Below are 26,855 nucleotides of genomic sequence, written 5' to 3' on the forward strand. Positions count from 1 at the left end.
AATTCCCTCAAAAAGAAAGCCCTTTTTCTTACTGAAATTGCTTTGCATATAACCTGTACTCTTTTTTTAGTCAGGTAGACTAAGAGGTTCCTCAAGTCAAAATGTCAATCTCAGGATCCTTTTCCTGGGCATTCAAGCCATGAAGAAGCCTAAAGCATCTGAGAAATGCTAGGCCTCCTGCCCCCACAAACCTCTGCATGAACCTCTGTTAATACGGGTCAGGGGAAGCTCAAAAGGAGAAATTAGGGTTTCTGGAATCTTCACTAACCCCACTGCCAAGAATTCAGCCACACAGGTGGGCAGCAGAGAGCCCTCTGGGCCACCCACACAGGCAATGCATACTCCAGCTTGTATGAAGCTCACCTCCTTTCCTCTCTAACTGAAAAAAAACTGCACTGCCATCGAGTGAATTCTGACTCACAGTGACCCCCTTTGGGTTTCTGAGGCTAAAGATTCTGTAAATCTTTACAGAAGTAGATTGCCCAGTCTTCCTTCCACAGAATAGCTGGTGGGTTTGAACCATCAACCTTCTGGTTAGCTGTCAAATACCTTAGGCACTACACTATCAGAGCTCCTTTCTTCTCTACTGGGTATAGAACTGAGAGTCGTTTAACAAGGAGCTTTTTCTTTGTGGTTTCTGCCACCACTGGGAATAGCCATACCTTCTTCTCAACTACTGACATCTATAGCTAACTGCCTTCTGGTCATCTTCTAACATATCTTCCACAAGAGAACATTAACAATTCAAAATTTAACTTCTTCTTCTCCCAAAATATGCTCTTCTTCCTATGTTCCCATCTCAGTGAATGACAACCCAGTGAGCCAAGACAAGCTGGAGTGTCAAGCCAAAGGACTTCTCTATCACTTTCTATTGTCTATCGAATATCAACTCCTGAACATCCCTTGAAAGCTTTACCTCCTCTTCATTACCATCATTACTGGTTTAATTCAACCTCTCCCACTTCTCCTTTGTATTATTCTGGTCTCTCTCACCACAGCTAAGGCAATCTTGGTAAAATTTAATTCAAACCATGTCCCTCCTTGCTGGAAATCTTTCATTCATTCCTCACAGTCTCCAGGATTGACTCTCAACCCCAGAGTATAATTTATAAGGTCTTCCAACCTTTCTGGTTGCAATCATTTCCATTCCCAGTGTATCTCCTGCTCCTGCCAAGCCAAGTTGTTTGAAGCCCCCTAACTGCCCCAGGCTTTTTCTTCCTTCTGAACTTTTCTCGTGTCATCCCACCCTTCTTCCCCTTCATTAACCTAACTTCTCCTCCTTCAAATCTCAGTTTAAAATGATTTCCTGTATACAGTAAGCTTTCTGTGAAGAGCCTTCTCTCTCAGGATTACGTGCCCCTTCCAAACGATCATAGCACTTTATCACACTTTGTTACTGCTGCTTTAATTGTCTCCCCCACTAAACTGTAATCTCCATTTTAGAGTTGAGATTCTTCTTACTCACCAATGCCCGGCACCTAGCAGAATATTTGGCATATATTAGAAGATCAATACATTTATTTTGAATATTAAATGAATTAAATGGATGGACAAGTGGCCTGCCTAAATATAGATTAAACTATTAAGAGCCACAAAAGTCCTATTTACAACACTTCCAAGGCTTCTAGGCCAAACTATATTCAACGGGGTAAGACAGGGAAGACATAGACAAAAAGTCACTAATACCAGAGGCTTGCCAGACTTCAGAAGTCACCAGGAATTTCTAACTTAACATTTCAATTTTGTTATCCTTTCCTTTTCTAAACTCTCTTCTCAAATATCACTGAGCCAGACTGACATAAGCCATCCACGGCAATGATGATCCTGGAGGAAACTTGGTGGGGGGTTAGGCACAGAGCAAGTACCAAGGCTGGGACTGCAGGGCCAGAGGGATGCTGCAGGGCTGAAGGTGCAGCAGTGTACTGAGCTTCAAGTACAGGGTTAGGTGGAGGCACTGGGAGGGCTGAGGGCACCAAGCCAGAGAAGGCAATAGGAAAAGTAGAACAGGGTCAAAAGACAAAGGGAGGGGTGGGTGCAGGGCATGGCACAGGACTAAGATTTCAGCTGGAAGAATGATATGGGAGGAAGCAGAGGTGGGGTGGGGTAGAGGAGGGTAGCTGAGTTGTTATGCGACTCTGGTTTATTGCCAGGGTAAGTGAACACTTCCAGCAAGCTGGTGGGTGAGTAGGTAGTCGAGCCCACAATAGCTCATCTTCAAGAGATCTCAGGGTTCCTAGACGCTTAGCTGCATCTACAGGACATGTAGACCACTCATCCAACAAACTCTATTGATTCCTATTCTAAGGCCAACTAACTTTTTGGGTTGTGGAGGCCTATGAGCTCTTTCCTCCATTTTCATTGCAGAGAGAAAAATGTTCAGGCTTTGGATTCTAACACAGTTTTGAATAAACTTCAGCTCTGTCATCTACTAGCTGTAGGGCCCCGGACCTCAGTTCCTTTAGCTATAAAATGGGAATAAACCCCATAGAACTGTTGGGAGGGTTAAGTGAGAAAATGCTTGTGAAGCACCATGCACAGTCCCAGGCACAGAGTAAGTATTCAAAAAATTGGCTGTCTTTCCCTTTCCACTTCTACTCTAAACGAAGCCCAGTTGGTTCCAATTTAAATGTATATGTGGGAGCAGAAATGGGGGTGAGGAGAACCTATGTCACTGACTGCTTAGGACAGAAGGCATGAGTCAGGGCTGTGTAACATCCAGGGATGAAACAAGGACACTCCTCCCCCCACCCAATTATCCTCATCCGGATCCCTAGGGTCTTGGCTGGCGGTGGATCCCATGTGGTCAGGGAAGGCAGGCTCCATTAGTACCTTTCTCACCACAGTTGGAGAGGAGTGCTGGATGGTGCTGTCCAGTGGGGGGACACTGGGAGGGGTTTCTTCCCCAGATGCCTGGGTCAAGGCAGCAGTAGTATTCTTGTCAAGAGGGAGAGATGGCTTTGGGCCCTCAGATGCTGGAGGTTCATCTGTAGCCTGGAGAAGAAAATAAGAACCTGGGTAGGTTTCACTACAAAGACTACCAACAACACCAGCAGCAGCTGGAAGTGCCCAACCTGTCCTGCTCATTGTCACTACCTACACATTGTGAACTACTTACAATTTTTTAAGAAATACAGTTACATAAATTATTCTTAAGACCATGTTCTAATATGATAGTCTTAGATTAGAACCCAAACTGAGAATTTTGAACTAATTGTCACATTCCCCTTAGTGATCATCATACACTTTTGACTTAAAGTTAGCTTATGGTCCTCTATGAACCCTAGACTCATCTCTGCCATAATGAGAATTATTCCCTATCCCCTCAAAGGAACTGAGTCTCATGGGAAGACATTTGAACTGTGATCTGAAGTTGTCAGTGCTAAAGCATAAATGTGAGGTATTAACATTTTATAATAAAGTAAGAGTCTGTAGAGTTGCTTTGAAGATGTAACTGTGATTACAGATTTAAAGGAAACACCACTATGAAAGACTGAAGAAGAGTAGGGTAAAGGGGTGTAACAAGAGGCTCTGGCAAAAAAAAAAAAAAAAAGCAGGAGCTGAGAATGGAGATGTGGAATCCAGCGAAGATTCCAGAAGTACAAACTGCACCTCTTTACCTGACTTTTAGTAGAGATAAAAGAGGAGCAGCTTTCATAGGGACAGAACAAAGCCTCCTCTGTGGCATTACAGAAAAGTCAGCAGACATGGATCTCAGTGTTGGCTCTACTAGTCAATATTGTATGACCACCAGGTAAAGTGCTTACCCTCTCTGAACCACTACTTCTGCACCTATAAAATACAGATGGTAATGCCTAATAACATCATGGGTAGTGCATATAAAACACACTTATCTTAATAGACTTGAAACAAATGTGAATTCCGTATCTGTGCAGTGTGATAAAAGTGCTCCCCACCAGCATCTGAGACATAGCTTCACTCTACTCCTTAAGCTCTCCTCTTCCCCCATCTGGGATTTCTAAGTTCACAGCAGGGTACTTGGCAGGTTACAAAGATAAAAGACAGCTTCACTTCCATCCTAGCACTGGCAAGAGTCTAGCACAGCTTATAAGATACCATCCATTGGCAAGGTCGCTAGTGTCTCACAGTAGGACAGGATGGAGTGGAAGTGTTGAGCCTAGATCTATTTTGGGACCAGGAACTATGTTCTCTATAGCTTTCCTAAGATGAGAGGTGAGCAGTTCAAGGCTACCCTAAGATGAAGAAATTGTGTTTCTGTGCCACCCTGTGCCTGGGGAAGCTGTGTTCCCTGAGCTGTTCTATGATGGGGAAAATATGTGCCCTAAGTCACCCCAAGGCTCACCTGTAGGGTGTCCTCCTGGCTTTGGGACTGGACAGGTGCTGGCTGCCTCACGATGTAGTTGATCTGCCCCACAATAGTTTGCTGAAGATGCTGAGGAGATTTGGTCTGACTTAGTTGCAGGCTAGGCTGTTGAGCCTGAAGGAGAAGCTCCAGGTCCTTCTGCATTTCCTCCAGCTCAAACTTGTGGTGCATTATGTCCACGTTCTGGGAACAGGCAGGCCCAGGAGGGTTCTCATGCTGACTAGGAGCCAGATGCTGGGATGGAGGTGGGGGTGGCTGCTGCTGGGGTGGAGGTGGTGGAGGTGGTGGAGGTGGCAGCTGCTGTTGTGGCTGCTGCTGAAAGTGGCTAAGCTTTAGCTTCTGGTGGTGGCCAAACTGGACTTGGATAGAGGGTGTCTGTAAGGTGGGCTGTGCCTGGACTCCTTGCTGAACATCCTGCGGGGGTACAATGCATACAGGCTGGGAAGTCAGCTGCTGCCCCAGCCTCTGGGATGTGCTCTCCTGCTCCACAGGGGGCTGAGTTTCCAGCCAGGGCTGCATCAGCTTTGGTGGATGAGGACTGCAGGCCAGCTCTTTCTCCCTAGGCAGCAGGGTAGAGCATTGCAGTGGCCCCAGCTGCTGAGGCACCATCTCAGAGGGCTGCCTAAAGCTGTGGGCTGGGTGTATGCTGGGTGGAGGGGCCTGACCTTTGAGGGAGGGTGAGACTGGGGAGCAGTGGGAGCAGCACACAGATGAGGAACACAGTGCTGGGGGCTGGAACTTGTGTGAGGGGTGGCTAAGGGCCTCTTGCTGAGCCACTGGGGACTGGTGGCTTTGATAAAAGGATGATGGCCCCTGTAAGCCTCCGTAAGCTGGAGTATCTGCCCGGGACAGTTGTCCGCCTTCAGTAGTGATGCAGCCTGCAAATTTAGAATAGAGTTTTTCAATCTGCAGTTGTTCCCCCCTTGCTACTTCCTGCACCTGAGACCAAAGGACATCACTCAACAAAGCTATATTAGATATAAAGATTAATAAATGCAATCCCTGATCTCTAAGACTCAGTCCTAGAATGCTGCCAGTAGGAACAGCTGTGGGTGTATATACCTGCTTTGTATATTCCTGGGAGATTTGAGAAATTAGTTCAGCTTTTAACAGATGCTTGACCCTGACACTTCTTCTTGACTTCTTCACTAGAGAAACCATGGGCTCCATTAGATAGAACCCATTCCTTTTTTTTAACAGGACAGTCCAACAGAGACTCTGATAAAGAGAATAACTATTAGGGGCAAGGGACAAAATCAAGGGTGTGAAAGAATGCACTGGAAAGTAGCAACAGGCAGAGACTGGGGAAAATGAGCAAATCTCCAATAGAGGGCTGGGCAAGTACTGGGTAAGCAGGATGAAAGAGAGTGGGGGAGCTCCAAAGCCAAGTCAGTGCCAGGCACCAGTGCTACCCTCCCGGGTCTCTGGGCCCCTGTGTATGAGTGGATTGTATCTATTGATATCTCAGTATGATGGATCCTTCAGCTTATTGTTCTGATGAAGCTTAATTAGGGGAAGACTGAGCTCCTTAAGGGGAAGAGATGTGACTTATTCACCTTTGATTACTTAGTGCCCAGTATAGGTCCTAACTTGGAGTGAGTGCCCATCAAAGGTCTCTCAAATTAATAAAAGGGGATATGGAAGCCAAGAACAAACTTAAACATTATTCATCTGTGGTAGTTAAAGTTGTATGTCAACTTGGCTAGGCCTGGTTGAGTGGCTGGACAGCTGGATGTAGTATTCCCCATAATGAGAGTGGTAATCAACTCCATGATGGACTCTACTGTGAGCAGCTGAGCTGCTGCCTTTGAGTATGTGGTCTGCTTCCTGTATATAAGGAGAAGCTTTGGAAACAGTCTCTGGTTTATGGTATGCTTGAACCCTGCGTGTAGCCGTGTCGCTATTCAGCAGCTTGTTATGCTCTGCTGACCTTGGGACTTACAATGGACTTAAGTTAATGGCCTGCCATGTGGTTTGGTAACATCGGGCCTGTGCCTTTTTACTTGTCAACCTTGAGTTTGTCAGCCTCAGCAGCCAATAGCTGTCTGAGTGAAGAAATGTCTCTAGCTCCAGTGTGCCAGGAGAAGGAGGCAGAGCTGGACCTTAAGGTTGAGGGACTTTCACCCAGCCCCTAGAGCCTGGCACTTTGAACTTGGACTTAAAGCCTCCAATTTGTAAGAGAATAAACTCCTGTTAGTTAAGGCCATCCCATTTGTGGTATATTCTTGTCAGAGCAGCACTGGGTAACCAGAACATCATCACTTTGCCAAGTTCAGCAAACAAATAAGATTGACAGCTCCAAGTGAAGGCAGCAGTTGGTCATTAATTTAAGAAAGCTACCATTGAGTTCTCAACACAGGCACAACTTTAGTTGTTTACATTGTGCCTAATACTGAATGCCATCAAATTACTGCAGCAGGAAAGAAAAATGCACAAAGTCATGAATTATCTGCTTACATCTCCAATCAACAGATGTATGGAACACACACACATCTCACTTTGCTGAGACACCTGTAACTGTGCCACACACATGTACACCCCTGTATGACCACAGAAACACAGGTTCATCTGCACTGCCATGATGCTTGCTGGAGAGCAGGGCCACTGTCTCCTCTCCAGAAATGAAACCAAGGTAACAGTGATATTTAGGCAAAATGAAAAGCTCAGATTTAATCTAGTCCTGTATATTGCTATTGCTATCTAACACTCCTCACTTCCCTTAAGAAAAAAAAAAAAAAGGTTTGCTGGATGACTCCGTGACCACTGGCAGCCTCAGGAAGTGCTTACTCTTGGGTATATGCTGGCCTACCCCCTAATAAAAGTGTTGTTGTTGTTGTTGTTGTGTGCCATCGAGTCAGACCCGACTCATAGAGACCCCTTCTTGGGTTTCCGAGGCAGTATCACTATGGAAGTAGATTGCCTCATCTTCCTTCCCAGGAGTGGCTGGTGGGTTTGAACCGCCAGCCTTCTGATTATCAGTAAAGTGCCTCATTCTTAGCAGTTATGTAAAAGCCCACACAGTGGGTCCCAGCTCACCAAGGGAAGCCAGCTGCTTGGTCCAGAAGTTAGGTTCCCAGGTGAATCTGATACTCCAAGGGGAACCAGGATCTGTATTACAACTTGTCTCCAGCAATCGCTGCATCTGAAACACAATCTGACAACAGCACCAAAGGTCATTTCTTTGGGCATCCTGTGTCTTGATGACAACTCCCTCTCCCTCACCCTTTAGATAGACTGAAGAGCTCAAAGTCATGGCCCTTTAGCCTCTGTTCTTCCCCCATATGCTTATTTCCTTGCAACTTAATACCTCCCCTTCTCATCCATCCCAACAGGCCTCCCATAGCTGACCCCATCAAGGCTTCTCAGACCCTTACATCCTTATCTCTCCTAGACCTCAAGTGACTTAGAATTCTCCCTCAGGATATCACTTCTCTAGCAGCCCTCTTGAGGGTGTTCTATTCATTCTCCCATAACTTGAATTTTCAAGCCTGTAAGTGGACATTCTGTGAGCTTGCATTGCTGCTCTTTCACCACCATGTAAAACACCCATCCATCCTACTCACTTGACCTCTTCCTTCCTCACTCAATTTACGACTTAATTAGGACTTTAGAAAGTGTTCACTTTAATCCTGCCATCACCAAGGGAACTAATGTACCAATCAACATGTTGGCTTCTTACTTCCTTGAGCTGTTAAGTGTCAATCACCTTCACCTCTATTTTCAGTTCAGTCACCATACCTAGATCTCTATCATCAGCTAGAACAATTCAGAGCTTAAACTCCAACAACCTACTCCCTGACCAACTAGCTCTAGCTCTTTCAGGGCATGCTCTTCAACTTTCCAAGTCCTGCTCCAGCAGTCCATAGAGCATTCCCAGCTTCCTATAATTTTCAATAACAAGCACTAGTGTCTTAATGCTCTCCACCTCACCATTTCCTAAACTTAGGTCAATCCATCCACCCCAAAGCCACGTTATCTAAGGCTGTTTTGGGGGCACCCCTCAGTCCTCCCCCCCCCCTTTTTTTTTTTGTCACTGGTGAGCCTCCTCTTTCACTGTCCTTAATGACTATTTAAAATCTGCACTTGTCTCCTTGATGTCACTTACTTAATGTCTAACATTTTCATTCTCATCTCCTTTCACAGAGACCATAAAGAGCAAACTCCCATCAACTTATATCCTTTCTACCTTTGAACTTATCTATATTATACTGATACCTTCCTGTCCTCGTATCTCAGAGGAAAGAAGTGTCCCTTAAGTTTAAGATCAATCCATTCATTTCAGATCCCACTTCCTCCTACCTTCTCAGTATGCTAACTCTACCACGTATCTCTTCTCAAGCTACCTTCTTATTTCCCTTCTTTGAGTCCTCTACTTTATGGAATGTCTTTCAAAACAATCACTGGTGGTGGTTGGCAGGGTTGGAACATCACCAGAGATTTCCTGATTCCAAGATCTCAAGGCTTCTCTTCACTATTCATCTTCTTTCATCTACATAGAATTGATGACCACAGACCACTTGAAGTTTGGAACTCTGTTAGTTCCTGTATACCATACTCTCCAGTTCTCCTCTGACCTCTAAATATTGCTCTTCACTCACTGCTTTTCCTCTTCTGCTATTTATGCGGAGTATTATGGTATTTCTCTAGGTTCCAGAATTATTATTCTCTTCTTCCTCCACACACTTTTCCAAGGTGATATCACCAACATCCCTGTGACTCCCAAATCTTTCTCTCACCCTAACCTTTATTCTGACTTCCAGGCCCATATATCAAAACAGGTTTTAGACATCTCTGCTCCAATGACCTATAGGTACTTTAGATCTAATATATCCAAATATAAATCCCATCAACATCTCTCAGAAATCTTACTCCTACCCCTGGGCATCCTCATCCTCCCAAGGCCAGAATTTCAACATCATCCTCAATACTCCTCTTTTCCCACCACTACTCCGTTCAATCCCCAACAACTTTCTATTGGATATACAGCACACTTCTAGGATAATGACTGAATCCATGACCTGAGACCAAGAACTGCAGACTTTCCCAGGTGAGCTACCTGGGGAGAAAGCAGGATCATTTTAGCACCTAGGATATGTTGCGTTTCACTCTATAACTCAAGAATGTGTCTGAAATTGCAGGATGGATGGGGCTGCTACCTTACCCATCCATTCATTCTAAAGAATGACTTCCAGGGACAGCCTCACTGACCCTAGGATAGAGGTGATGTTCTGTGCAGGTGCAAGTACAGGCTGAGGAGTTTGAGGTTTCTCTTACCAGCTCTTTGCTGAAAAGGAAAGGGACACTGGTTTTGCTGCAGACAGCCCAATTGATGAAATTCTGCACATGCTCAAACTGACGGTTGAGAACCATGATGCTCTGTAGCTGCTGCTCCAGCTTCCGCTTCCTCTCATTAGTAATGCCCTGGGTACAGAGAAGACAGATTCCCTGACCTTCTTCTTATATTAAGGAGCTCTGGTGATGCAGTGCCTAAGGCATTTGACTGCTAACCAGAAGGTTGGTGGTTCAAATCCACCAGCTACTCTGTGGAAGAAAGATGGGGCAATCTACTTCCATAAAGGTTGACTACCTTGGAAACCTAATAGGGGTTGCTATGAGTTGGAATCGACTTGATGGCAGTGGGTTTGATTTGTTTGTTTATTTATTTATTTATTTTGGTTCTTATATTGCCATCCACCTGTTTGGGAAGCCATCTGACATGTTGTGTGCCAGTGTGAACACTGACTGAAAGGGGATAGCAGGACTGAGAATGATGCCATGGGCAGTGATAGAGGGTGGGAGGGAAGAAGTGTGTGTAGATTTTATAAGGAAAACATGGAACAAGTGACAAGAAGGAAGAAATAAATGAATGTCAACATCTCTTGGGCATAACTTGCTGAAGGAAGTGGGGTGTTTTGTGCCTTTCTCTTCCAAGGCTATGAACCTGCATGGCCCAGGAGGGCAGTGCCTGAAAAGAATAGCACTGATGAGAGTTTGAACTGATTTTCCAGCCCTTAATGAACCACCCTCCCAAAATGAAACTGGGCATTTTAAGACAGAGGTTGCAGCAGGAAGCTAAGGAATTGCACATATGAATTCCAGACGAGGCTTCTCTGGGTACAGGGACTAGTTTGATATGTGCCTGGTTTCTGGCCCCCATCCATCTGACTCATCTGCCCACATATACCTCCAACTCCTCTATGAGTCCATTGGCCTGTTTGTTCAGCTCATTCATCAGCACCATTTTGGCCATTTTGATCTGGTTTTCCACCTTCCTGTGCTGATGTTTCACTTCGAAAATCCTGTAAGCCAAGTGGAAAAGAACGTGGTGAGTCCTTCACTCCAGGCCTACTGCAGGCCTAGAGATAGCAGACATAAGAGCCAATGACTTAAAGGCTGCTTATTGAGATCAGGGCCTGGCAGACAACAAGTGGAAAAAGAAGAGACTCATCCTCCTACCACCCATCCTTTGCACAACCCAGCCCACTTGATCAAAGAGAAACAATGCCCAGTTTGGTTTTCTCTCGGTAATCCTCAAGTCCATAGCCCATTGGCTTCACACAGTACTAGAAGCAGGGCTGGAGACACTGATTTGTTTCATTCAGATTTCATATAATTTATTGTCTTAAGAAAGTTGTTCTAAAAACCACTGCCATGCAGTAGGAAGCGCATGGGAGAAACAGACAGGAGTTTAGTGGATGCCAGGACCAAAGGGTGTTGGAGGGAATGAGAAGTGACTGCTAGTGTGTATGAGTTTCTTTCTGGAGTGATGAAAATATTCTAAAATTAGACAGTGGTGATGGTTACAACTCTGTGAATATACTAAAACCCACTGAATTATATACTTTCAAAAAGTGAGTTTTATGGTATGTAAGTTACATAGCAACAAGCATTATTTAAAAAAAAAAAAAAAGTACATGGGCTTTGAAGTCACATAGACCTAACTTCTAAGCCCAGCTCATTGACCAGCTGTGTGATCTCAGACAAGTCACCTCACTTCTCTGAACCTCAGTCTCTCAACCATAAAATGGAGATAATTCCTGCCTCAAAGAATTATAATATTTGAACAAACTAATAATATATAATGCCCAACTCAGTGTCTGGCACATAAGTTCTTAGTACTTACAAATTCCTCTTCCTATCTAAAATACCCATGGTATCATGTCATTTGTAGATTTACATGAAAAACATTAGAAGGGACTGGTAAAGGGCAGACTGCCACTGGCTACTGCACCCTCGTGATTAAAAGCAATTTCTTCCCCAATATGAGCTCTGGTAGCATAGTGGCTAAGTCACTTGCCTGCTAACCAGACGGCTGGCGGTTCAAACCCACCAGCCACTCCTCGGAAGGAAGGTTGGGCAATCCTACTTCCGTAGTGATACTGCCTCGGAAACCCAAGGAGGGGGCGCTATGAGTCGGGGCCGACTCGACGGCACATAACAACAACAACTCTTATTCTCAGCCACCTACCTTTGGCTAGTTCATGATTGCTTGCAAAAGACAAATGCTTTGGCCCAAACTTACTCTGATTATCCCAACCAAGGTTGGCCTTAGTTATGATGATCCTAAGATCCCCTCACTGGCCCTGGGACCTCTAAGGCTGAGACATACACCCTCTAGAACATTTGCCCTCATTTGCTTAACTGCATGTCCTCTTCATAATCCCTACAACTGATGACCTGGTATTGGAAGGATGTGAGGAAACAGCATTCCCAGTACTGGCAAGGAGTTGGCCTGTGCTACCTGTCCTCAATCTGCTTTGCAGATGTCTGTAGACTGGATTTCTTATGTGCCACTTGTGTAGTCACACTTTCCAGAAGCATCCTCTGGTTTTGCAAAACTTCTTCAAGATGTCTGCACCTAGAGAAGGAGGCATTACAAAAAAGCTGAGAAGCATTGTATCCCAGCCTGCATATGCTGGCCAAGCACAAACTTGTGTGTCTCAGTCAGGCTCATGGGCACTGTGATACATCTACAGAAACTCAGAGATACTGCAGGCTCTTGGCCCATTAGGCCTTCTCCAAAGAAGTCCCACAACAGGAGCAGAGAAAAACTTCAGATAAGCCCAGGGATGCAGGTTGGCTTGGACAGGAACAGGAGTTTGATGTGCTGGGAGCCCAGAGCTCTCACGACTAAAGTATCCAGAGCCCTCCCAAGCCCCTTTCAGGCAGCCAGCAGCCAGCCCCACCTGTGTTCCTTGTGTTCCACCATGAGGCAGCTATGGCATGTAAGCACATCACAGGTCTCGCAGAACAGCTTGAGCACTTCCTGTGTGTGTAGAGGGCAGTACAAAGCGAAGTCCCCAGAACCACCATTCACTCCTGCCAGAGAAGATGGAGAAAGAGGGCTTCTCTAGCACAGGTAGGCCTCTTACTTAGCTCCACTGAGTAACCCTCAGCCCTCAATGGGTACAGAGGAAATATAGAACTTGGAGGAAAGATGGCACAAACAGGAGATGACTCTGTCTAAGCCAGTGAGGCTCCAGAGGCAGCCTTAGAAGAAGGCAGGCTTAGACTGATGTGTCTGGCTGTCCAGAGAAAACCACCATCATGGCCCAGGCATTCCACAGTCCAACCCAAACCTGCTCATTGACCAAGATTCTGTTGCAATGAGGCTGAAACCAGTCACCCAGACTTGCCAGGTTCTGGTCTATGGACACATACATAGGTCATGAAAGCTGATTCAAACAGGTTGGACAAAGGAGAAACCCCTTCCATAGTTCAAGGAACTTGGGAAAAGACTTTCAAGAAGATTGTCATTTAAAACAAATGGTGCTGAATGGACAAATGGACAAGCCCTAATCCAGGCAGTAAAGTACTTCACTAACTAAATAGAAGTGAACCATAATTGCTCTAAATAGAAGTAAAAGAATGGGAACTCATCTAGCTTCCATGATAATACAAAACTATTCCTAGGACATTTCCAGATAAGCAGAAATTAAGGGAATTTGTTAAATCCACACCAAGCTTACAAGAGATGCTAAAGGGAGTCCTTTGGACAGAGAAGCAACAATAGTCAACAACAACTGACCATTAACACACATGATGATATAACCCAGAAACCAACCCAGCTATGAAAGTATCCAAAGTAAATAAGTCAACAAGATTGTAAACAGGGAACCAGAGACATCAATTGACAAATGAGGACAACTACAAACCAAAAAGAGGGAACAAACTGTGTTGTTACAGAACTTCCAGATGGTAGAGATGTCAAGACAACTACAAGATAAAACGGACTGTTCTAAACTTGGGAAGAAAACTATAAATCACAGGGCAACCTCAAAGAAAAATGATAAACCTTCATATCAAAATAAAAAAGAGGACCAGCACAAGTATTTAGCAAATACTAAAACAATAGCAACAAAGGAACTGATAACACAAATCATAAACAAAACGAGCTCAGCATAGAAAATTATACGGAACAAAGAAATCGACACCACGAAAAAACACATAACAAAAATGACAGGAACAAATTCATATTTGCTGATAATCACATATCTGGCAAGGGACTTATCTTTAAGATTTATAGACAACTCCAACACCTCAACACCAAAGAATTAACAATCCAGTTGAAAAATGGGCAGAAGACATGAATAGACACTTCACCAAGAAGGATATTCAGGTGGCCAGCTAATACATGAAGAGATGCTCACAATCATTGGTCATCAGAGAGATGCAAATCAAAACGACGATGAGATACCATCTCACCCCCTAGCACTGATTGCCAGGTTCAACAAGACAGAAAATAACAAACGCTGGCAAGGATGTGGAGAGATTAGGACTCTCATACACTGCTGGTGGGACTATGAAGTGATGCAACCACTGTGGAAAGCAATATGGTGATTCCTTAGAAAGCTGGAAGTGGAGATACCATTTGACCCAGCAATCCCATTACTAGGTATATATCCTAGAGAGGTGAGAGCCAGGACAGGAACAGATACATGCACGCTCACGTTCATCACAGCACTATTTACAATAGCAAAAAGTGGAAATAACCTACCTACCCATCAGCAGAAGAGTGGATGACCAAACTAGGGTACATACACATAACAGAATGCTATGCAGCACTAAAGAATAATGTAGAGTCTGCAAAACACCGCATAATATGGATGAATTTGGAGAACATTATGCTGAGTGAAATAAGTCATTCACAGAAGGACAAATATAGTATTAGTTCGTTGTTGTGGAGGGTCAAGGAAATGTTTATATATGGAGGGAAACTTTCTTTTTTGGTTACTAGGGGTGGGAGGGGAGGGGAGGGGAGGGGAGGGAACATGGCAAAACAAAAAAAAATGCATTGACCCATGGGGGAAAAAAAAAAACTATTCCTTGGGATAAGCTCTGAGACTAGCCCATCCTCAATCCCAGCAGGAAAACAAGGCCAGAGAGCTCCAGGGGTTTTAGAGTTCTTCACTTTGAGGCATGTAAACTTGTGAGGAGAGGGAGGCTTGGTACCTGAAGATCCCTTCTGGGCCCGGGGAAAGAGCGGGCCCCCTGGGGCAGGGCCATGCCGGTGTTCCTCAGTGCAGGAGCTGCACAACCAGCGGTTGCAGTAGGTGCAGAGTATGTGTGCCGCCCTCTTCTCCTTGCATTCCGAGCAGCTCTAGAAGCAGAGAGTTCTGGGGTTACTGACAATATCCTCATTTGGGCCTACCCATAGGGCAGCAAATGCTCTGGGGTCCTGTAGGGTCATTCCTCCACTATTTTAGAGGTGTTGCAATAGAAGAACAATCAAAGTGGGACACCTAACCCAGCCTGAGGGGTATCAGGGAAGAATTCTCAAATGAAGTAATGCTTAGAATGAGTAGGAATACGCTACAGTGTGAAGACGGAAGGGCACTGTGGAAAAAGAAAACGTGTAAAAGCCTGAAGGTATAAGCATACTCGGCAGTTATCATGTCTGGAAAACGAGGTGTCAGGAGGGTGAAGTAGAAGATGAAGATGAAACTTAGGTGTCAGTTTTGCCTTGAGGGGCAGTCAGCAGGATGCCCACGCTTGCCTACTAGTGGCTTTCAAGCTGTGCTTGGGAACCACCTCAGGCCCAAAAGGAAAAACCAAACCCACTGCAATCAAGTCGATTCTGACCCATAGAGATGCTATAGGACAGAGTAGAACTGCCTCACAGGGTTTCCAAGGCTATAAATGTTTACAGTAGCTGACAGCTATATCTTTATCCTGCATAGCAGCTGGTGATGGGTTTGAACCACTGACCTTTGGTTAGCAGCCCAGTGCTTTAACCACAGCACAACTAGAGCTCTTTTCCTCAGGGACAAAACCAAACTCACTGCCATCAAGTTGATTCTGACTCTTAGTGACCCCCATCGGGTTTCCAAGGCTGTAAATTTTTATGGAAGCATATAGCCTTTTATTTCTTCCAGAGAGCAGCTGCTGGGTTCAAACCACCACCCTCTTGGTTAGCAGCCAAATGCCCTAACCACTGTACCATCAGAGTGCCTCTCTTCAGGGACAAGAAGGGGCTAGAAAGGCAGAGAAGTTCATCTGTTTTATCTCTTGTTCACATAAGACATACCTAAAGAAGAGCTTTAATTACAGAGTTTGAAAACCACTGATGTAAGTCATAATTCAATCAGAAAGCCCAATAAGCATATCAAACATAGCACTGTGTGCTGTTTGAAAGGCAAAACAGTCATTTTGGACAAAGTACACTGGGCCAATGACCACGTGTTTCTTCTCTTCTTTTGACTTTAAAACACAGAATAAAGCACAGAAAGACTAGAAGGCTCCACTAACACTTCCTGCCACCAAATGTGTAACTCCACAAATTCAGTCCAAATCAAATAGGTCACCAAATTGATGTGGATTCTGAGAACTTTGTCTTCAGACTGGCATCTGACAAAACTATGGCAAGGGATGTGGGGCAGGAGAAATACAAGTTTTACTAATTATAATTAAACTGTTTGAGGTTAAAGAACATGAGTCTCTATCTCCTTAGCACCCAGCACAGTGCCCAGCAAATGTCAGGCATTCGGTAAGAATTATATATAGGAACAAGTAAGTAAATAAGCACATTAATAAAATGCAGTGGCAAGGATACCCTGATGGAGATGAAACGGAGGAGTACCAGTCAGTACCTAATGTGCCGTTTCAGGAACTCAGGAAAAGGATATGAAATTAAAATTTATTTTAAATATAGGCAAGATTGATGAGCTCTTTAATCCAGGCTGGTGGAAGTAAAGGAAATAAAAGCTCAGTATTTGTATTTTTCAATAAGAACTGTAAGAGAGGGAAAAACACCTAGATACATTACAAAGGAAAATCCTTACCTTATGCTCAAAGCATCGACACAAAAGACAAAAAGACAGTAATTGTCACTTAATAGAAAACACACATTTTGGTTTCCTCAACTCAAAATATTTTGTTTCTCTTCTGGATAGAAGGGTGGATGGATGGATGAATGAGTAGACAAATTGGTGGAGGGGTAAAAAGTCATTTGGAGAGATGAGTGGGTAGACAGACTTATGGACAGAGGCTCCACAGATTTCTGAAAGGGCTCAACTGCTTCTTTCCTTATCTCAACTTACCCTGGCCATCTTGGGTTGGCCAGTAGGAAAGCACTGCAGAAAAAAATGTTCAGTTACATCCCTGGTAAGGTACACTCGCTTACATCCAGGACAGGAAATGAGTTCTGGGAGAAAAAGAAAAAAAAAAAAAAAAGACAGCAGAGTCAGAACAACATGGCAAACTATACATAAGGCCTTGTTGTTGTTGTTGTTATGCACCGTCGAGTCAGACCCAACTCATAGCGACCCTCCTTGGGTTTCCGAGGCAGTATCACTACGGAAGTAGATTGCCCCATCTTCCTTCCGAGGAGTGGCTGGTGGGTTTGAACCACCAGCCTTCTAGTTAGCAGTCAAGTGCCTTAGGCACTATGCTACCAGAGCTCCCATACATAAGGCCTAGACACACAGATTTCTAATACACAGCAGCAAGGTATGCACCAATATCCACTTGTGGTGGTTAAAGTTGTGTGCCAACTTGGTTGGGCCTGGTTGTGTGGCTGGGCAGCTGGTGGTAGTTATTCCCCATGATGAAACTGGTAATCAGCTCCATAGTGGGATCTACCACAAGCAGCTGAGTGGTCTGCTTCCCGTATATAAACAGCAGCTCTGGGAGTGGTCTCTAGCTTATGGCATGCTTGAACCCTGCATGTAGCCATGTTGTTGTTCAGTACCCCGCCATGCTCTGCCGACCTTGGACTTTCAATGGACTTGAATTAATGGCCTGCCATGTGGTTTAGTAACATCAGAACTGTGCCTTTTTACTTGTCAACCTTGGGTTTGTCAGCCTCAGCAGCCAGCAGTTGTCTGAGTGAAGAAAAGCCCCTAGCTCCAGTGGGCTGGGAGCAGGAGGCAGAGCTGAAGCCCATGGTTGAGGGGCTTTCACCCAGCCCTTGAGCCTGGCACTTTGAACTCAGACATAAAGCCTCCAAACTGTAAGAGAATAAACTCCTGTTTGTTCAAGCACCCCATTTGTGGTATATTCCTGTCAGAGTGGCACTAGGTAACCAAAACACCACTGTACCAAAATGAGCTGTGTTTGATGCTATAACCTATCCTTTGTTGTTGTTAAGTGGTCTCTAGCTTATGGCATGCTTGAACCCTGCATGTAGCCATGTTGTTGTTCAGTACCCTGCCATGCTCTGCTGACCTTAGGACTTTCAATGGACTTGAATTAATGGCCTGCCATGTGGAGTCGGTTCCAATTCACATGACCCTATGTACAAGAGAGTGAAATACTGCCTAGTCCTGCACCATCCTCACAATTGTTCCTATGTTTGAACCCATTGTTGCAGCCATTGTGTCAATACATCTCGTTAAGGGTCTTCATTTTTGCTGACCCTCTACTATACTTACCACCTAGGTATTCAGGACATGACCATAGCTTTAGAAGCCTGCCCTATAAGCCCCTGTGCTCTCCTCTCATCCTTGTCCTTGCCTGACCCTACTTTCCTCCCCTCCCCATAAGCCATGCTACTATAGGCCCAGCCCTGCTCTGAGTCTGACAATCAGATGCCTTCCTGCTGCTCTTACCCCCAATTTCTTAGCTCTGAAAGCCTAGCTCCCACTGCTGGTCAAGCTCCAGATGTTCAATTTAGCTCAGGTGACAACTCCAGCCATTAAGAGTACCATGTAGCAGGTTTAACAATCCATGTAGACTACCCATACAAGTAACAATCCATACAAGTACCATGTAGACTAGTTTAACAATCTTGAACTCCATGGGCTTCTAGCAGGCTCTAGCCAGAGAAAATCAAGCCCTCTCTGCCTGTTCATAGGGCACAGAGATCACTTGCTAGGCTTCTCCACACAACACCTCCACACACACACACACACACCGTGAGTTCAAATTCAACAGACTCCAACACATTCCTCAGGCTAATGGGCTCCTGAGCCTCCTGAATAGGGCAAGGTGCCTATGCTCAGGGATAAGGATAACCTGGAAAGGGGCTGGCTATGGCAATGAGTGCAACTGTAACACCTCCATCTTCTCTGACTCAACTCATCAAAATAGAAAAGAACAAAACAATGGCAGTTGCTCTAGACTTGTAGTCAGAGAAACATAAGTCCAAAATATCAGATTTACCATCCAATGACCTTAGGCAAGTCATTTAACCATACTTAACTCTTCTGTGTCCCAGTTTCTGCATATGTAAAATAGAAAAGAAAAATAAGAGTTGTTTTGAGGATTAAATTAGATAGTACTTGTGAGCAGGCAATCTACTTCCATAGCGATACTGCCTCAGAAACCCAAGGAGGGGTCGCTATGAATCAGATCTAACTCGACAGCAGTGAGTTTGGGAGTTTTGTTTTGTTTTTGTGAAAGCACATGATCCCCCATGAATGTTAACTTTGACTTCAAAAGATTCTTCCTATCCTATTCATGGTAAAGCAATAACCGCAGTTATCAACTCTTTCTGGTTATTAAAGTAGGATAGCTTGGGTGGTTGATTTAAAAATTCTTCCCCTCCCTGCATCCATGTCTTTGTTATCCTCTCATCAAATGTGGAGTCTATTCTCTAGCTGTTGAATCTAGGCTGGCCTTGTGAGTTGCTTTGGCCAAAAGAATGCAACAAAAGTGACACTGAACAAGTTTCCAAGTCTAGACCTTAAGAGGCTTGGTATGATTCTTTTCTTGCTCTTAGAACTTTAAGACTAAACATTCCCAGGTTAGATTGCTGGAAAATAAGAGCCCATGTAGAGAAAGGTCTCAGAAGTCCCACCTGAGGCTGTCATAAACCAGCCAGGCACAGCTGACCCACCAGCTGAACACAGACACAGGCGAGAACACAGCTGAGATCAGCCAAGTCTAACTGTAACCAGAAGAACCACCCAGCCCAGCACAAATTGCCAACCTGTAGAATCACAAACTAAATAAATGGTGGTAAATGGTGGTTGTTTCAAACCCTAAGTTCTGGGGAAGTTTGCTCTGTAGCAAAAGCTAACTGATATGTGCTGTTGTTGTTATTTGCCATCGAGTCAGACCCGACTCATAGTGACCCCTCCTTGGGTTTCTGAGGCAGTATCGCTATGGAAGTAGATTGCCCAATCTTCCTTCCAAGGAGTGGCTGGTGGGTTTGAACCGCCAGCCTTCTGGTTAGCAGTCAAGTAGGCACTATGCTACCAGAGCTCCCAACATGCGAGGAAAGTCAAAATCTGAAAAATCATGCAAAATAATAGCTTAAAATAAACTCCACCCTCAAAATAAACTCTCTCAGCCTTCACAGAACGATGGACTTTAATGAAAGAACTGGATCTGGAATCTCTTGGATATTCTCCAGCTTGCCAGGAACAATGGCCAGAAATAGAGAGGGATACTCTCCATGGGTGGCATCATCCAGGGGAATCAGAAGGAATCTCCCTTCTGTTTGGTTGTCTCTAGGGAGACTCTCAAGGAGCTCTGGCAGCACACTGCCTAAGGCATCTGACTACTAACCAGAAGGTTGGTGGTTCAAACCCACCAGCCACTCCATGGAAGCAAGACTAGACAATCTACTTCTGTAAAGATTTACTGCCTCGGAAACCCAATGAGGGTTGCTTGCATCAGAATCAACCCAATGGCAGTGGGTTTGGTGTTTTTGGTTTTAGGGAGACCCTCCTCATCCACCTCTCCAGGACAGACATGCTGCTCCAATTATTAAAAATGATTTCTACAAGACTTCCAAATCCTTGGTACCAGATGTTCAAATATTAGGCACAGTAACATCCTCAGCAGCAGAATGGAAAAAAGAGAAAGAACTGACCAGGTCATACCTCGTCTTCTTCATCCTACATTCTCTACTTCCCCTGGCCTTAAAAGTCAAAATCCTTAGCTTTATATTCAAAGCCCTTTTCAAGATAGACTTTTCTCTTCTCTATTCTCATCTCTAGCTTCATATGCCATATACCCTGTCCTTACCATGCTGTCCTTGCCTCTGCTATCTCCTGAATACAGCAAACTCTTTGTCTTTGAAAATGCTGTTTCTCTTCTTCTGAAATATTCTCTCTTCCTCCCATCCCTTTCAGATAAATTCCTATTCATCCTTTCAAGACTACTCAAATATTTCACCTCTGAGAAACAGGGTCTATTTTCCCCAAGGTTGAATTTCCTCTTCTGGAGTCCCATGGCACCATGAACACCCTTCCAGTATAACAAATATCATATTGATTTTAAGAATCTTTTCATATATTTATATAATAAGTCATCCACAATTGGTATTAAAGGATATTGTATGAGTTTTAGCAGACCGGACAATTATGTTTCTTTTGGGTTTGTATATTCCATTTGTATTCCTTGCACTCACAGTCACTGAAAGTAGTAAAAACCCACGTGAAATCTTGCTGGATGATAGGAAAAAAGCCAGCCTGTGCTAAAAAAAGGTATCAGGTCTGATCCAGAGAAGAGTTAAGGTGCCTGGAAGGGCTTTGAACTGGGAGATATGGATTCCAGGCCCAGCACTGATACTATTTGACTATAACCTTGGGCAAGTCACCCCCTTTCAGTGAACTTCACTTTCTACATCCTTAAAATGAGAGGAACAGGAATATCAGAAAAGTATGGATTATCCAGCCCTTTCCCTCTGCCTATTACTGCCTGGCTTCAAAAATGTTCCTCTAGCAAGATAGGAAGGAGCTCTGGTAGCATAGTGCCTAAGGCACTTGACTGCTAACCAGAAGACGGGTGGTTCAAACCCACCAGCCACTCCTCGGAAGGAAGGTTGGGCAACCTATTTCCGTAGTGATACCACCTCGGAAACCCAAGGAAGGGTCACTATGAGTCAGGTCCGATTCGATAGCACACAACAACAACAACAGCAAGATAGGAAGGGACAGAAGTCAAACAGCACCTTGGCTGCCATCCTTGTCAGGAAGTCATGGGGCAGGCCTGTGGCTGAGGGGAGGCCCCTCGGAAGAGGGATGGCTGCAGCAGACAGCAGAGATGGAGAATCACGGCAGTGGGGCAAGCGTGCCCCGGGCAGCCTGTGGGTCCCCGAGCGGACACAGCAGACATGTGCTCGCCTGGTGTCATAAGGCCAAAAACTCCTCTCTTCTCCTCCCACAGAAGCTCCCTAACCCCTAGCAAGCTGTGCAAATTTGAACCTTTTTTTTTTTTTTTTAAGAGGATTCCCTGATTTTCAATGAGAAATTAAAAAAGGTTTTATTTTAAACAATTTGAATATATAAACTTTTAGGGCTGTGAATATACATAAAATAACCAAATATCTACTTACAACATATAATGTGAATTTAATTATAAATACACACTTAAATCACATATTATATAAAATATTATTTCGATATATTACCTTTTTCATATTTGAATGATTCAAGCAACAGCCTTAAGCTTGTATTTCATACACAGAAACATCAATTCTGAGAAATGCAAGCCAGGGCCTAAAGGTCCAACTACCATTCCCAGAGAAGGTGGGGCTTCTGCTTCCAGAATGAAGAGGTCATGGGCACCAGAGATGCTCCTGGGGGCTAGATACTACGGCGAACAGCTTTGAACACTGAGGACAGTCAGCGCCCCTGTCACCAGAGCCAGCTCCTCTGGTCCCTAGGAGGTCTTGGATAAATTTACTTCTGGTTACCACTACTTCTTGTACTAGGTATTTTACATATTTTATCATCAAATGATCTCTGAGAAGTAGGCATTGTCCCCATTTTAAAGTTGCAGAAACCAAGGCTCTAAGAAATTAGGTCACCTGTCAAAGATCTTAAAAAGGCAGGGGCAGAACTATGATAGGATATGAAGTCTGTCTGCCTCTAAAACCCATGCTTTTTCCACTATGCTATACTTCCCTCTAATTCAACTGTAAATAAATAATATAATTTATTTTAATGACTAGATAACTTGATTACAGATAAAATATCCCATAATAATGACCAGACTCTAGTGATGACCTGGATCTAGCTCTGGACTCTGGGAATCCAGAGGGAACTAGGAACCATGTCAACTGCACATAAAAGTTGTAAAAAATATAATCTTTGAGGAAAGGGCAAGTGAAATGGTTTTTTTCTTCCAGGAAAAAAAAAAAAAAAAAAATCTGGGGCAATTTCCTCCTTTAGAGCAGTGGTTCTCAAACTTTGCTGCATATTTGACTCCTGTGGAGATCTTTTAAACATCCTCTACATCTCATACCCATTAAATCAGAATTTTAGGGGATGGGGTCCAGGTATCAGTGTTTTTCAAAACTTCCCAGGTCATTACATGTAGTCTCAAGTTTGAGAGCAAGTGCTTTGAGAGAGCATCCCCTTGCCCTGTGGCTGAACCTGATAGCTCTGTCCTCAGTCTCATGCAGCTGAGAAAGGCAGGCTGCGGTGGTAGCACTTGCCCAGTTTTAAAAAGAGGCTCCAAGAAGTTAAGAAAGATTCTAACTGCAGTTGTGCTGTATTTCCTTTCTGGCAAAGAAAAGTAAAGGGCAGATTCCCAACAGACAGAAGTCTCCTGATACCCAAGTACCCTGGAGCTTGGCCTTACATTGGAGGACATAGCTTGCCTCTCTTAACTCCCACTTCAGAAACTGGAGCAGCCATGAGCAGGCTTCACGGTGACTGCTGCTGGGCCTGGAGAGGTGTGCTGAGCCCAGGAGCTAGTGAGACAAGGAATGGGGGCCTAGACTGGGGGAGTCCACCTTTCAGCCATGAAAAGCAAGGCCAAGGCAACCTGGGTGCTAGGGGGCTTGGATGGGAGACAAATCCCAAGGAGGGCTCAGAAAGCTGGCACTGGGTCAATTGCAGCACCCAGGTGAGAACACACACACCTCAGGTGCATAAGCCCAAGCCTAGCCCTGAGCAGCCCTGTGAGGGTTAGAAATCCCTTCATTCCACAGTTCTTGCCCAGGGCTCCAGGAAACCTGACAGCAAGGGCGTGAACTGCCCTGACAGAGCAGTGGCCTCCTCTGGAGCAGCCTGATGCTCCCTTGCAAGCTCCCACCTGTGGAACCAAAGCTGGACAGACCTTTACTGTCATCGAGCCACTTCCCTCACCATTCATTCCCATTGTGACATGGAGGCCCCGAGAGAGGGAGGGACTTAGCCAAAAATCACACAGCCCTCACAAAGCACAGGGGCTACCTAGGACCACTGAGCAGTCCGTGATGCCCTCCATGGCCACAGGTAAGACATTCTACCTCCCTCTGTCTTTGTCAGTTGATACTTAAGGAGAAAACCCACCCTAGTGTTATCCTCTGGCAGGCTGGCCTTCCTCACTAACCACTTCTGCCCTTCCACCCAAGGAAAGTCCCAAGTCTACTGGGCATCAGCCAAGGCCCCCACCACAGAAGCCCCTGAAGCCTTCCATAACTCAGAGCAACACCACCTTTGAGAAATACACTGTACCCACTCCCCGGTTACCCAGTCCCTGCTACAAAGACAGATTTTGATCCAAGACACCCTTAAGGTGACTGCTGCTCCTGTCCCTGGCTGCCAGCAGGCTTACCTGTGGCCCCTGCTGCCCTGGCAGAAAAGTCAGAAGAGCGACAGGTGAGACCACCACAGTCCCAGAGGACGGTGCTTATCAAGCACGCGGAATACCCACCCTGCACACTGCAGCCTCTCAGGCTGCAGGGCCTGAGCCTCAGGGAGCTGGGCTCTGGGTGGGGTAGGGAGAGAAGCCTGGCTCCTCTCCTCCTTTTCCTGAGGCTTCCTTAGCCAGGGCTGCATTTCTCCAGCTCACCTGAGATGCTCCTGCAAGAAAGGCCTTGGTTGGCTCCTCCTGTTCCTGTTTATCTTGAAGGCTCTGCAGCAATTTCCAAAACTGAACAGCAAGAGGGAGACCTCAAAGAGGCGACTCTCTTCCTAGCTGCAGCTCCCTCCTAATCCTCTGGGTGCCTTGGAATAGAAGCTCAGAAGAAAGAAAACGAGATTTTCAACTTTCAGGAACTAGCTCTGCCGCCCTCTGCACAGCTCAGGAGGCCATCACTCTCAGCTTTTTAGGACTCAATCCAAAAATCCTTCAGCCCTCCATGTTCCCCAAAATGACAGTGTTCATGTGTGGCTGGAGCCTGCCCCGATCCGTCAGCTCATTTAAATAGAGCTCATCACAACAACAGTGTTGGTGGAGAAGTGAGTAGCTGCAGGGCTCTGGGGACCCCCTGTTTATACGTAGGAAGAATGATGCAATCTGGGTATCAAAATAGCAATCCAGAATGGAATAACAGGCTCACGCGGCAGCGGTGCCTGCACAGCCAGAGCTCAAGTTGACACACTCTGTCAGCCCCACACTGCTGCAGCATGCAGATGCCAGGCACACACTCTCACCGCATCATTTTAAAAATCAGCAGGAGCCCGAGACATCCCTCCATGACCCGGCACTCAAGTGGGGGGGGAGGCCTTTGACAGACATTAAAATCTGTCTCCTACACACTCACCTGCTCCTGCCACTTCACCTGAAGTCCTTATCCTGTGACGTCACAGTCAGTTGCCATAGTGACCAACTGTCCGTCACAAACGGAGGATTAGAAGTTCAGATGGAGAAGACACTCATTCATGATGCACAAAGGTCCTGAGGGGTCCTCCTTAAGGGCACCTAACTCTACCCCCACCCCTGGGAAGCAAGGTCATATACAGCAGGAAGGAAAAAGAGAAAGAAAAATAGGATTGATTTGGAGGAAAGACATTAGGATGGAGCAAGAGTAAAAGTACAGGGTCATTTCAAAAGCACAGCACAATCAGAAAAGGGGGAGTGGCAGGAAATGAGCTTGGAGAGGTTGGCAGGAGAGTAAGGATCCCCGTGTGCTAAGCTAAGAAACGTGACCTTGATCCTAAAGGTTCTGGAGAGTGACAGAGCTGGGCTTTATAAATTATCTTGGTGGATTGGAGATAGGGCGGTCAGGGAGGAGGCTTGCCCAGCTGAGCATCAATGAGGATGCTAAATGAAAGCAGAAATGGAAAGAAAAGAGACTGAATAGGACATGACCCAGACAGGATGCTGGGGATAGTGGTCATCTGGGGGGGGGGGAGAGTTACATGGTGGGCTGTCATAAACAGAGAAAGGTCAGAGGAGGAAGATGAAGGCAGTGGCCAAATCCTATCATACCTGTGCCTTCCTTTCTCTGGCATCCATTCTCTCTTCAAGATTAAGCCTCATCCTCCCTAGCCTAGACCAGTGATTCCCAAATATGGAGTGTTTGTTTGAAATCCTGAATTAACCAAATCCAAATCTCTTCAGTGTGAGTATGAGACCAGCTATTTGTATTTTTCATAAGTTTCCCAAGTAATTCTTAGGTATCTGGACCACTCCAAGGACCAGCAATCAGGAAACAATGACCTAGAAAATTATAACAGTTTCTGGACAAGTCTTCTTGCATCCAGTGCCATCTCCTCCTATCATCCTTCTCATCAAGTCTGAATACCTTTCTAAAAATACAGATCATATTCCACTGATCAAAAACCTTCAATCGTTCCCCAATGTCTGTAGAAAAGTTTAAATTGATTGAGATCTTTCACAATTGGGCCTTAAATTTCCTCTCCAAAGATTCCTAAATTCCAGCCAAAATTTACTCCACCCTGTTCCTAATATTGTCTTTGCCTCTCCTCTTTGCACCTCAGCTTAATATTATTCCCTACCTGGAAGTCCCTCCTCCCATATCTTTCTGGCTGCTGCACAGATGTTCCTACTTGATGCCACCCACATCCCCAGAAGGAGCCTAAAGCAGGGGTCAGCGCCCTATGGTCTGCCTGTTTTTATAAATAAAGTTTTATTGAAACATACCCATTCATTTCAATATTGTCTATGGTTGCTTTCATGCTGCAGTGGGAGAGTTGCATAGTTGTGACGGAGACCATATGGCCTGCAAAAATGACAATATTTACTATCTGGCCCTTTACAGAAAATATTTGTAGACCCTTGGCCTAAACCAACAGTTGCTTAAAGTGTTCCTGCCTCACTCTCTGGGACTCAATTCTCGTAAGGAGGATACTGTGTGTTCTTAAGCCCAGTCCCTATCCCTGTGTGCTCTATCTCTATTAACTAGGTCACACTGGTGCTGGACCTTCAGATTTAGATAGGATGCTAC

General features: G+C 45.1%; 1 protein-coding gene across 1 annotated transcript in view; it reads right to left on the reverse strand.

The window, feature by feature from the left end:
* The window catches only part of TRIM66 (tripartite motif containing 66), a 52,727-nt gene that overhangs the window by 16,675 nt on the left and 9,197 nt on the right, over positions 1-26,855 (reverse strand). The window contains exons 2-10 of the mRNA XM_042782835.1: positions 16,882-16,985; positions 14,795-14,942; positions 12,529-12,661; positions 12,084-12,200; positions 10,527-10,641; positions 9,617-9,763; positions 7,379-7,496; positions 4,322-5,220; positions 2,830-2,991 (exon numbers count right to left, since the gene is read on the reverse strand). Of these exons, the coding sequence (XP_042638769.1) occupies positions 2,830-2,991; positions 4,322-5,220; positions 7,379-7,496; positions 9,617-9,763; positions 10,527-10,641; positions 12,084-12,200; positions 12,529-12,661; positions 14,795-14,942; positions 16,882-16,985 (1,943 nt within the window). The remainder of the gene's footprint in view (positions 1-2,829; positions 2,992-4,321; positions 5,221-7,378; positions 7,497-9,616; positions 9,764-10,526; positions 10,642-12,083; positions 12,201-12,528; positions 12,662-14,794; positions 14,943-16,881; positions 16,986-26,855) is intronic.

The sequence above is a fragment of the Orycteropus afer genome, unplaced genomic scaffold, assembly GCF_000298275.1.
Source record: "Orycteropus afer afer isolate SDZICR_OR568_19922 unplaced genomic scaffold, OryAfe1.0 scaffold00014, whole genome shotgun sequence".
NCBI classification, from domain to species: domain Eukaryota; kingdom Metazoa; phylum Chordata; class Mammalia; order Tubulidentata; family Orycteropodidae; genus Orycteropus; species Orycteropus afer.